The 15,390-nt window shown below is 33.0% G+C and overlaps 1 protein-coding gene across 2 annotated transcripts; it reads right to left on the reverse strand.

Moving 5' to 3' along the window:
- Window positions 1-580: 580 nt before the first annotated feature.
- Window positions 581-3,728, reverse strand: LOC139990768 (stress-induced-phosphoprotein 1-like). Of its 2 annotated transcripts, none has more exons than XM_072010271.1 (5): window positions 3,290-3,728; window positions 2,868-3,077; window positions 2,643-2,796; window positions 2,464-2,564; window positions 581-2,377 (listed from the first exon to the last, which is right to left on the reverse strand). In XM_072010271.1, exons 1-5 carry the CDS (start codon window positions 3,311-3,313, stop codon window positions 2,138-2,140), a joined length of 729 nt encoding a protein of 242 aa, XP_071866372.1. In that variant the 5' UTR covers window positions 3,314-3,728; the 3' UTR covers window positions 581-2,137. The 2 variants fall into 2 exon arrangements, with proteins under 2 accessions (XP_071866372.1, XP_071866381.1); XM_072010280.1 differs by having other exon boundaries at window positions 3,280-3,728.
- Window positions 3,729-15,390: the final 11,662 nt, after the last annotated feature.

Below are 15,390 nucleotides of genomic sequence, written 5' to 3' on the forward strand. Positions count from 1 at the left end.
TCTTGCAGTGATCTATCGCGCTGTTATATTTAATACTTCATACAATTACGTATAAACGTATAAGCAAATTTAATATTTATTCAAGAAAAGATAACATGTTCTAATGGTCCAAGGTGCAATGTTCTATAATTCATTCAAATGTTTTATGCTAACAGAACTATTATATATCTATATTCGTTGTTATATATCTATGAATCGTAAACAATTCGAAAGAATATGTATGTACTTAGTAAGTAACAGATTGTACATTTGAATTTGCACGTAATGAGCTCTCAGTGATCTACGGATAACTGAGTTCGGTGCACCTGGCGCACAGCCAATGCGGTTGAAAAAAACGTGTTAGTATCACTAACATCTTTCATTAAGGACAGATACATATTGTACATACATATATGTATATACATGTATGTACATTGTACATACATGCATGTATTCTTTGTATTTCGTATATAACAATTTGTTATTAAAACGTATTGTTAAATATATATATATGATGTATTTATTATATTTAATATAAAAACTTTTTTTTCTATTTTTATTCATTTTTGTATGGAATGTCAAAAATTTTGTGGATTTAATGTACACGAAAAGGTATTCTCATTATATTCGTAGTTGAATAATATATAAATAATGTTAATAATTAATTTACAAGAGATTCAGCCATGCATTTGCTACGATATTGATTCGTTACATTGGAATTAATATGATAATTCATCGCATAACGGGTTATAAATGGAAGAATAATATAATGATGCTTACCGAACTGAGTATAGTATATGTATTGCGGTTAAATAAAAAATTATCATTATTATGTATAATTGCTAATTACATGTTTTTACGGAGATGAAATATGATATTAGTGACAATATGCATGCATATTTCAACCGATTAATTCTAAAATGATGTACGGGAAGATGGTCAATTTACAAAGGGTTATAATATAGTGTAATTGTCACATAATAATAGCTTAGTTTGCGAAAAAATTCGATAGATTCCAATAATTTAATCTAATCGACTTTAAAGAATAATAGAAGCACATCAAATAATTACATGAAATTCCTGAAACTAATATATCTGCTTTTAAGTGTTACTATTAATTATTCACGTTTTCCTATCTATATATATAATCTATGCACATAAATAGTTCTCACGAAGTAACTTAATGAGATTAAGCTTACTATAAGTTATATCTATATTAAAAATTCTTGGATACTTAGCAACAGTATTGAATTACTAAAATCATTAAAATAAAAGAGATATACACAATTCTATAGAAGTGTATTTGGGAAATTTAATATTAATTGCGTTTTAACTTATGCACATTCATATTTGTAATAGAGACATAGTATGCAATATATTTAATGTTTAAAATTTAAATAATATAGTTTATTGTATATGTGTATATTAAATGCATATATTAAGAAATTCTGAATTTTCATTGGTTATTATATCAGGCAAGAAATTAAATAGTTGTTATTCAAATGATTATATTTAGTTAGAATATTTCTTACGTTTATTGTGACAAGTAGTGCAAAAAGTTGAGTGTAAATAATTATTCTTTATATTAAGAATAAGATATTCGTTGTATGAATCAGATGAAGGTAATATGTTTAAATTATTTGATTCTACGATATGACTATGACAAAGTATAAATGGCATAAATTACTTTTCGCCAATATTTATCAAAATTGAAACATTTCATATTTTTAAATATTCATATAATTTATATAACGATTAAAGATCTTCTTATGATTTGAAATTTTGAATTATTTGTACTACGTAACTTACCAATAATTATATTATCATTGCAGCCTTATTTTCTGTGATACATCTCAAAAGGATTAAAATATTATATTTGTAATAGATGGACTCAATTATTAATTAGGAAATGTTCCTCTATATAAAAATTTCTAAACGTAAAATATAGGGAAATATTGAAATTCTGGCACGTGTTCTCAATACTTTAAAATTGTTTAACGGTAAATGAAGTATAAAATGTAAACAGTATCAATAAAATCTTCTGTAAATGCAATAACATTGATCATAAACATTCAGTGCATTCTTGAGATGCTAAAAAGTGTATAAATTTAAAATTTACATAAAAATGTATGTAAGTCATTATTAGTATCAAAGCACACTACGATTTTCCTTTCCTGAATCTTTGTCGTGCTTGTGCTTTACTATATTTTGAATGTTTTTCCTTCTCGTTATTCAATTCTGCTTCAACATCAAATTCTTCTTTATTATCACCAAAGAGATCCGTTGGAGGTTCCAAAAGTGATTTTCTTTGACACTTTACGAAATAACGGAATCCCTTTGCAATGCCAAAACCTAGCATTGCTATAGACATCGTTAATAAGGCCATCAAAAGAGGATGCTGCATCCAATGAAAAAGAATGAAATAACCATTATAAGCATTTATCCCAACATTGATTTCTAAGAATATTAAACTGATACATATACCGTTAATGTGGGTTTATTTGTAAAAACATAATCAGCAATTACAACTATTACTCCAAGTATGATACCAACACCAGCACCAAGCCAGGGTATTTGTTGATCAGCTACAAAGTAATTTACCATATTAAAACATCATATGAGACATTTTCATTATAATTATCTGAATATCTTGAATGCTATACCTCGTTTATCTTTAATTAATAATTGTGTTACTCTGTTCATTGCTTCTAAAATCGTTGGTTCATTTGGTTGAAAGGATAAAGCTTTATTGTAAGATTGAAGTGCTTCACTGAAGCGGAAGGTTTGTGACTCTACTTCAGCCTTTCTAAAATAACCCTACAAAAATTTTGAAGATACTTATGTCATAATATACTTATTGAAGTGTTTTATAAAAAGCACTTTTGTACCTTGGTCCAATCAGGTTTTAATTGAATTGTCATTAATGCATCTTCCATTGCAAAATGATATTGTTGTAATTTTAAAAATGCAAATGATCGATTACTATATAAGGAGTAATTTTGTGGATCTAGTTTAATGGCATGAGTGTAATGAAACATAGCCTCTTCATACTTTTGTTCTTTCACACACGCGTTTCCGCGTTCCTTGAAGATTTGTACCTTCAATGAAATTGAGATAATGTAATAAGTGAATCACTGCAATGTTAACTTTAAATTCATTCACACAACATAATATCATTAATATAACATTCTGTATCAATTTATATCATAAAATCTTACCTTCTGATTATCAAACAATAAATACAATTATGTAGTCACCAAATAAAAAGTGTAAATACTAAAATATAGATATGAAACTTACAAATGCTTACCTCTGCTTCCCGTGTGTTCGACATAATTTACAATGACTTTGGCAATCGGTTACTTAAAATAAGTTTTTTAAATTATGTAACATACGCGTTATCATTGTCCTTCGAGCAAGTTCTAAGTAATCTGTTATCTAAATATAAGAAATAGTCAACAATAAGAACCAACCGAAACACCTGCCATGACTTTTTCACCGGTAACTACATGCGCAGCGAGCATTGACATGTGATACTGCACTGCGCATAGGCCTTCTACCCGGTCGTCGCGGTCGTCAGCTGCAAACTGTAGTGCTTTGTTAAGTTTAACTAGAACGAGAACAGACGTTGATTTTATTCTTTCTGATATTTGACGTTTTCCCATTGGATATTGTTGAAGAGACATCTCTATGAAAATGAGTTAACGATTTTCACAAAGTGAGCATAATTTTGTGACACGATCTTAAAAAGGCGATTAAATAGTTGTCAATAAAAGGTTACGCTTATACGTACGTTTCGATGAGAAATATTTTTGATTACTAAATTAGATTATGTACATATAATGTAAGATCAAGATAAAACGAAATAAAGATATAAACTTATTTATCTATGTTATGTTTATACAACTCCTCTTAACGTACGATGAAACTTGCAAGGAATTTCGAGTGATGCAGAACGTTCAACGGCGAAAGAATATAGGAACTAAGAAAAAATAGAAAAGGAAATACAAAGATATTTTTTGTCATCATTTTAATGTTTGAAATTCTCCATTTCATACAAATTAAGTGGGGGCATTATAATACAAACTTAAAATATATACATCGATATTTCGTAAAACATCTCAAATAACTATGCAACTCATTCATTTAATCCATAATCTATAGATCTCTTTCCATTATTATTGATTTATTTATTTACTTTTTTTTGTATGCTCGAACCTACTTCGTGTATACTGTGCAACGAAACTGGCAAGTCGTTTGAATAAATATTTTTTTGTTTTTTTAGTTTTTTTTTTTTTTTTTGCTTAATTAGCCGCCAAAATGAATCACGGCCGTTGTATTTTTTAATAAAGAGCGTTCATAGTAAATGGAGAATCGAATACGAGCTCATTTTTTGTCAGTTCGACGAATGGAACTTGAGGTTTCTCGACATTAATGACGAAATGAACCTCTATTCGGATTATCGACGAAACGACAGGCACTAATAGCGAGTGTCGAAATTACTTTATCCGGATCGATTGTTTACATCGATCGCTCGAGAGCAATAACCTTTATCGTAAAACCGTAGTTTCGGATCGATTTTTCATTTCTTTTTCTTTTTCGATGACTTAACTCGATGACATTTGCTCGTTCCTCTTCTACTAATACATATATCGTCACGATATTTTCGGCCATGAATAAATCTTAGCGAAAATAACGGATGTAGTGGCCATTTCTCGAGCACAATATGAAAAAAAGAATCGATACAGCGGACAGATTAGGAATTCTTACGATTATTGGAGGACAAATGGCAAACATTTGCTTTCTCGCCAAGTTGCTGTACTTATTATTGCCCAAGTGGGACGGAAGTCACGGATGATTTGGCACTCCTGTTTTAATTTGCTAACGCCTATTCACCTGCACGTTCCTTTTTCTTCCACTTTTCCCTGCGTGCCATTTTTCTTTTTATTCCATCATTCTTTTAATAGACGCAAATTAATAACAAATTGTGAAATAGACACATACGTTGAAAAACGATTACTATTCGATACAAAACACATTTATCAATTAAAAATCGTCCAATTTCGCTTGCATGTTCTCACCAAATCTTAAGAAAGAAATGAACTGATTTTGAAACAATGTTACGCAAGTTTGTCGGATATAATGGAATACGGTTGACTTAAGTGAGAACAGGATGATTTAAGTATGCACGCAGAACGCGACAAAACAGAACAAAAAAGAACAAGCAGGAAAGAGATGAATCCGCACCGGGACGAAAACTCGTTTTCTACGCGCAATCACGTGCGCGATTCGATCGTTGAGTCGATCCGATTCTCCATTCGCCGTGTTACGATACGCTTTTCAACTTTTTTTTCCTTTTTGTTTTTCTTTTGTTTCCTTATGCACAACCCACATCAGTATTGTTATTCGTTACTGTAAATTGTAAGTGTAAATTGATATTTGTTTTGTCCACGCTTAAAATACATTTTATACATATTCCGTCTACATTCTCTCATATAGTTGTCACCATAATCGTCGTCGTAATCAATAAATCGTTAAGCAGTAGTCGTCATCAAGAAAAAACACAATTTACCATAATACATACATATATAATATATAATTATATATGTATATATATATATTAAAATTTGTTGACATACTCGCTCTCTTTCTCTTCATTCGGCAAAAAGAACATCATCATTCTTTTTATGCGTCAATCATATCTCCATTACGCTCGCAAATTCTCTCATCGTCATCTTCTCTTACTTCTTTTCCGTTTCTTCACGTTTTTAGTGACATTCTGGTTTCTTTCATTTTATTCTCGTTCGATACTTCCACGCGTATTTTATTTAACACGCACGATTCTTACTTTTCTTCTTCTTTCGCTCTCAAGTAAAATAGAAAGAAGCATGCGGGGGAAACGGCCGGAAGTACGCGTGAAACAGAATCGTAGCAGGAAGTGGAGGAAGTTGTTTCGCGCAATAGTGTCTCGGTTCTGTGTGCGTCACTCGCCGATAATAACGAACCGGAGAGTCCACCATAGAAAAGGGATCTCTCTGTCCTTTGCTCTCTTTTTCTTTCTCATGTTCTATCTCACTCCCTCTTTCTCTTTCTTCCTCTCTAGTTTACGCTCTTTTTCCACCGATACACCGTATTCGTTGCTACTACCAACTACTACACTATAAACTGCATGCTTCGTCGACGACTTATGATCATCTTACCACTTACCAGGCACGTTTCAATTCTTAGACACACGAGAGATCGCTTTACTCCGCGCATTACAACGATACTACACGATCATATTTATGGGGAATGTCTACCAATATCAAACTCAATTGTGCTGAACGCACATTATTTTAGGTATTAATTAGACATTAGACATTGAATTTGTTTACGTGCAAATATGTACCTAGGTAGTAGCTGAAGACATAACCTTAACATCGTTACTAACATCTTTTCTTTTTTAGTGTTTTAAACAAAAATTGTTGTATTCAAGATTTCATGGAAGAGAATATTAATCGAAGTAATTAGAGAATTATACATATATATATATATATCTCATGAAAACTATCAAAACTGAAATATTTCGCTGGTATACTAGTGTTTTTATCAGTTCGAAATTGAGACACAAGTATAGAGCAAGTTTGATCAAGCGACAACTTCACGTTTTAGCGAACGATCCCCTAATGACTTCGTGCGATGTATTCCGAACAGCCACAGCTATTGCGGAACATTATACTGCAGAGATAATATATACACGCTCGCATAAGGCAATAATCATACGAGCGTTATCTAGACTGTTATACTTTTTGATTAAAACACCTGCTTGCGTTATTCGAATGATATGATTCAATGAACAACTACTCGATTTAGGTGTTTGCAATACGTTTATAGGATGCAAACAATCGGCCAAACAATTCAGATAATCGATACTCATTTTGCACTTTCGATGAACTTACAGGTGCCGAATTTTTCGTGTTGTTTAATTACATTATTGAATATGAAGTTCACTGTACGATGTCAGGATTTCAGCTACTGACGTCGATACGACTTGCCAATTAATCATTAATAATTTTTAATTTTTAGCGTGTCTCATGCACTTAACGTTTGAAAGAAAAATGTTCCCCGCTTACAGAAGACGCAATTTTTCCTCTCAACGGGTTATTTGCACTTGGAATTGAACATTGATTTCAAAATGCTGCAACATTGCACGTCCCAATGTAAAACTCGAAGATAACTCAATCGAAAGGTTAACATATATACGTAATAACATTAATAATAATAATGAATGGTAATAATAATAGTTAACGTAATAGCAGTAATAGTAATAGTAATTGCGATAATTAACGGAAGAAGAAACAAGGAGTTTGACGAGAAAAAGGAAGCGAATTGGATTATAAACAACAGAGGAAGAAAGAATGGATCTTGTTTCTTCCTTTTTCCCTGCCGTGTATCTCGTGATTGTTCGAGTTATCGGAAAGGGATATACGACGCATCACTTCTTCCATTTATAATCGTTTATAAATCGATTCAAATCGTTTTCCTCCGTTATCGATAATGTTCCACGCGGTCGTTCATCACGCTCATCATTCTTCGCCAACAATATTTAAATTCTTCTCTCTATCCACATCCATTTGCCTTTGTATATATATACTATATATATGCATAGGTAATAATTGCAAATACAACTATATAATGAATATACAAGCCTTTGTCAAGGGGGGCAATGCAGTCGTCGTCAATAAAAAGAGTCACGGGTTACATTATACACCTATCCACGAGACAATCGTTCCCGTCGGATCGTCCAACCGCCCTGTGTTGTATACCTGCGTATTTTGCGCATTGTGTGTATGATTGTTGTACCTCCATTTATACTCGTCATGTCGGACCTACACGAGTGCGAACCGAAGGAAAGAGATAAAAAAGAAGAGAATAGGAAAAACAACGCTTTTCGTTCCTTCTTCTATATCGTCATCGTCGTCATTCTATTCCCTCTGTTCCTCTTCATTTTCACAGATAATGGAAAGGAATCGCTCGTTTTCGATCGTCGAAAGACAATATTGACCTCGATCGGTAAGGACGAGGTTGTCCTTACAAGGACAATGAAAGCTGCCGAAGCGGTCATGCTGCCTTTCATACGTTTTCTTAAGTCACCGTATTCTATAAATCGATTCAGTCGTCGAGTATGCGAGGTGATATACATACATACTTAATAAGCACTTAGAGAACACTTCCCTGATAGTATGCAATACATATTTTTTGTGTTTCTCGATAGTACACAGCGAGGGATCGGTTTCGTAATCGTCCTATGAACAGAAGGCAATTATCGTCGTTTTCTTCGTCATTGAAGCCGACAACATCGAGTTTGATACATTTTTTTATGATTACGACATCGGTCCCTGATTTTTTATTATTATTCTTTTTGCTATTTTTTTCTTATTTTTGCTGTTACTTTTCTACTATCTCTACGAGCTAACCCTTAGTTTGATATGGGTAATAAAAATCATGTTTCTTCGTCCTTCTTCGTGATTTCTTCTGATTTTCTTCACCGTTACAAAATATTGTGCGCAGTCATACGTGATCTTTAGTCATTACGTGTTTTCTGTACTTTCTCTTTTTCGCATATCACGAAGCTTCCTCTTTTGCGTTTAGCCCGAGACTTCGTTCCTCGCTCAAGTATTTCATGGCGATAGAAGGTTTTCACAATTGGGTAAGTTCCTCGAAGACCTCGATACAACGGGACGAAAAGAATTATCAAACGAAAAAGATCGAGTATTACTTGTATTTGGTTTTCAAGTTATTATCGATCGATATACTATGTTACTAATAATACCAACTATCCGGTACAAAATAAATGTTCGTCGAATCTCTTTCGTTTCAATTCGGAAGCTTCATGATGTGTTTGAGTAAAGTTTGAAGTCATCCAATATCTATATGTACCCCTAAAGTTATTCATGTACTATACAAATAATATCGCATAGATCTTCAAGATTAATGACCGTTATGTACAGAAAAATGACGAATTCATTACAACCTAACCTCTTAGATATATTTTAAACGTCGCTCCTCCTCTACCCGACACATACTCGATACACAAGTATTAACACAAATTCTACGGTAAGGTTATGCAACAATATATATTCTCTACGTTGCACATTCGCAAGAATCGATTTGCACATACCCAAAGGTCAGCTCGTACGACGCATCGTTATAATTAACTAAACCTCAGGCATCAACGTTTTGTCGCGATAGTGATAATGTTTACTATTAATTTCCAGTATGTATCAGATGGAAACGATATAACACGCACGAAAAATCAATTAGGAGCTATTAATTTACATTGTTTCAAGCGTATAATTTGAAACGTCTTCTGGGAAATAAGGATCTCAGACTTCTTTGAGGAACGTAAGATATTAACTTCTTTTTATCTCATTCAAAAGTATACATGTTATAATTTTTAACAATTACAGATTCAGTTGCAAGTAGCAACAAAGATTATCATATAGTTTTAATAAAAGATGTCAATTTGGAAATTAATAATGTTTGCACTTTAAGATTTAAAATAGTTTTACAAAACGGTGCGTTCCTGAGTATGATTATATCAATGGACATTGATCCATTTACGATCGCGTCATATTATTTCCACCTCATATACGGGAAAAATTCAAAGATCATTTATCTTCTATCGATATACTCAACGCATTCATTAAGCTATGAGAATTGCGAAATGGTTGTATCCATTGCACGATATTATATACTGCATCATCCGATTTGAAGGCAACGGCGAACGAACAATTCATTTCACGTCATTGTATCAAAGAAACTAACACTCCGATTCACTGTGTGAAATCAGACAACAAACATGGAATCAACAAAAAGAGAAAATGGCGATGGTCAAAATGAGGTTCCATTGCATCGTGTCGCGGACGAAACAGGTCTTCGGCCTATGAGAAACTCCGCCACACTGAATCATCATCGAACGAAATCTGTACGCAACCTACGTCATTACAAAGATTCTAACATCACAGTCAAAAAATATAGTACTACGCGATAAACAGACGCGTTACAGTAGTACTTCGTTAATTAACCACGGCTCAGGATCTTATTTGACCAATTATGGAGGAAGATATACTTCTAAGAAGTCTCCAGTATCTTCCTTTTCATAATCAGTTAAATATGAGTGAGATACAGATACCTGACGTATTTGGTTGTTGTTTCGCATACGTAACACCAGAGGCTCTCTCCAAAGATTAGTGGAGATAGTAACGGCCAGTTAATGAGGTACTACTGTATTAACGCTCACCCGGTAACTCACTCATCGGCAATGCTTTACATGTATACCAGCTACCACGTTAGCAGGGAAGAAAAATGATAACAATACTAAGCAACAATTCCAGGCGCAGGTTATGCCCATTTTCTTGTCCAATCGTTTGTTTTCACGATTACCCTCTCTCTTCCCCCTCTTTATTACGAACGATGACAAACGATTTAAAAGTTGTAACGATAAAAGAATCTAATTCGAGGCACTCGTTGGGAATATTTCTTTCGAGAAGCAACGTTAGAAAATTTGTTCGTTGTACACGGTACTTTTTAAAAAGCATTCGCCATGTAATGATTTGAAATCGTGTTTCGACGAGAAACTATGATGTCAATGCAACAGACTATGTACGTACGTACAATACGTGTATTACGTACGTCACGCCTAACGTGTCAAGCGAAAAAGAAAGAATGCGATCAGAACTCTCTTTTTGCCGGCAATCACACGTATGCATGCACGCGATATCGAACTAGTTACGCGATCTATACATCCATTAATAAACTATTTAATTCGCTCCGTTCGGAGTGACATACTCCGTTGTATCGCGTATATAAGTAGGATGTTTTCCCACTTAATTGTCTGCATTGATAAAAATAAACGGAAATGAAACCTCTTTTATACGAACATGTAATCTTCTTTGGTTCGCTATTTCCGGATAGTATACATGGACTTAGAAAGTTTGTTATATGATTCTAAAACGCAAAAAGAATGATATATCAAAACGTGATATGTATGTTTCACCGAGATACTAGTTCTTTTTATGTGTACTGTTTTAAAATGATGGATAGTGCAGTCAGGAACCGGATCTGAATTGTGTACCCAGATAGCTACATACTGTGTTTGATATTTCCGTCTTTTAATTGCAACTTTAAGACCGAAGTTGAAAAGAGTAAAAAATTAATAACTCAATATCTACGATTACAATTAAATCACATATATTTTTGATAATTATTCGGAATAGGGACGATCCTATTGATTCCAATGAGCTTAAGATATGTTGTCAAATTCAACATTCTAAACAATTTTTTTCCTATACATACAACCGCCATTCGACCTTAGTTAACAAAATGTTCGTAAACAAACTTTAATTTTTTGGTTACGATGGCTTATTAATGAAAGAGATAACCATTCTTACTATCGTATAAATTAAAAAGAACATTATGTTATAAGTTAGGTTAGAATAGTATCTGATCGCTTTCAGGTGGTCAGCAACGTCAGCGCGAAATAATTTTCGATGAATCGATGGATATTTGGAATGTTGCACTTTATTCTGATCTTTAATTGGTCAGAAAGGTAACGGATATTGCCAAACATCGTTGAAAAATTGTATAGAGAACAAAAATGTATGAAACAAATTGTTAAATAATACGTGTAGTATTAATGGTGATATGGTTATTTTGACAACATATTTCAAGGTCATTAAAAACGACGAGGTAGTGTTCCTATTCCGAATATAATATTTTTATATCATAACGATCGTAAGTAATGACCAAATATTATTTATTATTCAATCTATAAACATAATGTGTGTTACCTAACAAAAATACCTGTTAAGTTATTACAATAACGAACTTAAATTAAAAACATTATAACGATTTCATAAATCTATTGCTAAGTACAGTTTATCGTATTTTAAATAGGATTGAAGTCCACTACAAAATTCGATGATTTATTTGTTTCGTATTTTCTGATAAATCACGCGCATTGAGCCGACAAAAGGCAAGTTCACGCAAAAAATTCTATTTTATTCCAAACATCGTGTAGCCTAAATTTTCAATGGACGTTCATGAAAAATCACCTGTTGCTTAAAATATTTTGGCGAGGGATTTCAAAGTAGTACAAACTTTGTATATTTTACAAATAACCTTTAAAACTGAATATCTTTTTTCGTAAAGATAATACGCTTTTCATGGTTACGACAAGACGTTTGGGTCTTACGAGTCGTTTCGATTTTCTGTTTAAATCGTCCTTTTCGCTTGGCTACGCTTCGATTACGATGGAACAGTACATTCATGAGTCGTTATATAATGAGAAATTTTGTCTGTTGTGCCAGGACGGCCGAAAGAGGCAGTGAAGACATAGAATGGAAGAAAAAACTAATGTAATATATCGTTAACCTTGTTCTGTATCTTAATGTGAATTTAATCAAAGGAAAACCGCGATAATCGATTAACAAAAATAAACTTCCAGTAGTACATAATAAACGTTCAAATTTTTCAATCTCTGCTGCGCTATTTTCTTCGTTTCTTTGGAGCCAGAGAAATTTTATAAATATTTTAATGTTAATTTTACCTTTAAATTAACCTTTTTTTCTCTTAATGGTATTACACTTTTATTATATTCACTTTATAGTACATTTTAAGTAACATTTAAAACGTAGTCAATCTTTAACAAGTGAAAACTTTCATGAAACGTTCACAGATTGTTCAGAAGTTTTTCAATTTCATCCAAGTACTATAACGAGGAATTTTCTACTAGCAGGAACACCGACAAGTTTCGTAGCCCTTCGCGAGAAGAATAATCGAAAGTAGAAGAAACCTCGTTTACGGAGACCATGTTCGAAGAATATTCGAAACGTTGACAAACTGGCAAAACTCATTCGCGATACTTTACCAATCATTGGACGATTAACAATTCAACATTTAGAAAGAGAAAGGGAGACCGTGAGAAGTATAGAAAAATCGATAAACACCAATGACATTTATTTAGGGACTTAATTTTGAATACCCATGCGCTGTACACCGTTTTACTTCTTGCCCACTTCTCCATACAACTTTCTCGTCTAAGACACGATAATTCTCTTTTTAAAAATTTATCTAAATGTACGTTGTTTCGATAATGATACGTTTCGCCGTGAGTACGGAGGAAATAAGGAGTAAACGATTCTTTCTTTGTCTATGACGCGGTTTCGAAGCTCGTTAATGCATATCTTTAGCGAGTTTCCTTTTTTTGTTTTTTTCGACGTCAAAACAAAGATATTCTTGAGACTTTTCCTCCTTTATCAGCGTTGGTACGTATTAATATCGTTTACGTAAGAAATAATATACGTAAAATTACGCTAAATATATTGTATATATATATTTCGTGTATTATATGTATATATGTATAGTCATTTACTCTCGCTTTGCTAAAATTGGCACTTGGATTTTCTGCTTTTTTTCTTTCATTCTTAAGCTTTGAACAAATCAAAAAAAGAGAGAGAGAGAGAGAGAAAGAAAGAGAGAGAGAGAGAGAGAGACGAAAAGTTGGAGCAGGCGTCATAATTGATAGAATTTATATATAGTGGTCAAAAACTTTGATTTGCGAGAACCTCAACTCCTATTCTTTTCTTATTTCACGTTAAATATCACTCAATGACACTTACATGATAAGACACTACGTATATGATTCTGAGGATCAGCGATAAAGCGTGAATCATCGAATCGCGATTTTCCGTCGGTTCAACGATCCGAATGTGATTATTCTGTCGTGTCAAAGATTACTAGAGAAACTAACCGAAAAAGGGGAACAGAAAGAGATACGTACCACACTTTGCGTACGTAATTCGTAGAAAACGGTATGAAAACAGACATACAAGTATATATAGGCGAATACGATTATCCGATAACACCGAGTAGAGAGTGCTTCGCAGCGGAATGAAAAGAAGGCACTATGCTCGTTCGAGGACGAATGAAACAAAATGGAAAGAAAGTTTTCGAACTCGGTGAAATCTAACAATATCGAATAACGATTAATATTTAGAAAAAAGTGGAGGATAAGAAAAAAAAAAAAGAAAAAAGGAAATAAAGAGAAAGAAAATGACAAAGTGAAAGCGAAATACTGATCTAAATGTCAATTATATTTATTAACCTCGAAGAAATGTATTGGTCATACGATCTTTCCTCCTAAACATACTCGACGATATTAAAACGCGTTCTTAGGAATCGCACACGATGAACGCATATGCACGAAGCTTGATCGAATGTTCTCTATCGAATATGTCGAGGGATCAAGTCTGATACAACGTAAAGGAAATAAAGAAAAATAAAATGCAGGAATAATAACGAAATTTTCGAAAGATTTGCTTCACGTTCGAAGCTCTGGCAATGAAACCGATAACGGAGCTATCGGCGATCGGAACTAATCGTTACGAGTTATCAAATGCATTGTTAAGAGCACTTACATTCGCAAAGACATTACTTTCTGTACAAATACTACTTGTTCTGACAATTTTCATCGTTCGTTCAAACGTTTACACGATCCTAAAAATGCTGATCATGGGACAAGTTCGGTATTATGGTTCCATTCTTCTCTGACGGATACTCTCTGTTCTTGTTTCATCCATCTCTCGTTAAGTATTTCAGTCCGTCGAATATACGTATACCGATTCCCTTGTTAGAAACGCGGCGCAAATTAGAAACGCGTTTATTGCAGGGTTTACTTAAGTTGCACTTGAATTTTTAGGTATTTCCTTTACGCGCCGAGTTTCATTTAATTCAGTCTCTTTAGCGTATTCTGTTTTCTGCTTCCATCGATTCGTCCATTAGGTAATGGACTGCTTTCACGTGTACTATCATCGTTGCAATGTCTAAATGATCGGTGGATATTTTACACTCTTGATCGATACTATTTGTACATGCGTTGATTATTAAAATAAAAGAACGTGGGATTTTGAGAAAAATTGTACATACATAAGGTTAATCGAAATTAAACGAAAAAATCAACGAAAATCTTAAATAATATGATACTTATGATGATAAACAATTAATAATTCGAATCTTTCATTTCTTGGGTTATTACACCACTACAGCATTATTTTAAATTTAACAACTGAATTCCAAAATTTATTATTTATAATAAAGGAATGGTCTGAAAATATCCTTACGTATAATTTCTTTTGTTTAATAATCAATGCGCGAATATAATACAAAAAGGAAAGTCGGAATATTCATAATCTAGATACAAACTTTTTACTGAACCATCGTACACCGAAGTGGATATGTATGGCACAGCATGACAGTGTTGAAGAAAACACGCCGGGAGCTTCTTTTCTCTCTTTTCTTCTCTTTTTTTCTTTTTTTCTTTTCTTTTGCGCGTTATGCAAATACCTGTTGAATTTTATAATTTTGTTCTCT

The sequence above is a fragment of the Bombus fervidus genome, chromosome 1, assembly GCF_041682495.2.
Source record: "Bombus fervidus isolate BK054 chromosome 1, iyBomFerv1, whole genome shotgun sequence".
Lineage (NCBI taxonomy): Eukaryota > Metazoa > Arthropoda > Insecta > Hymenoptera > Apidae > Bombus > Bombus fervidus.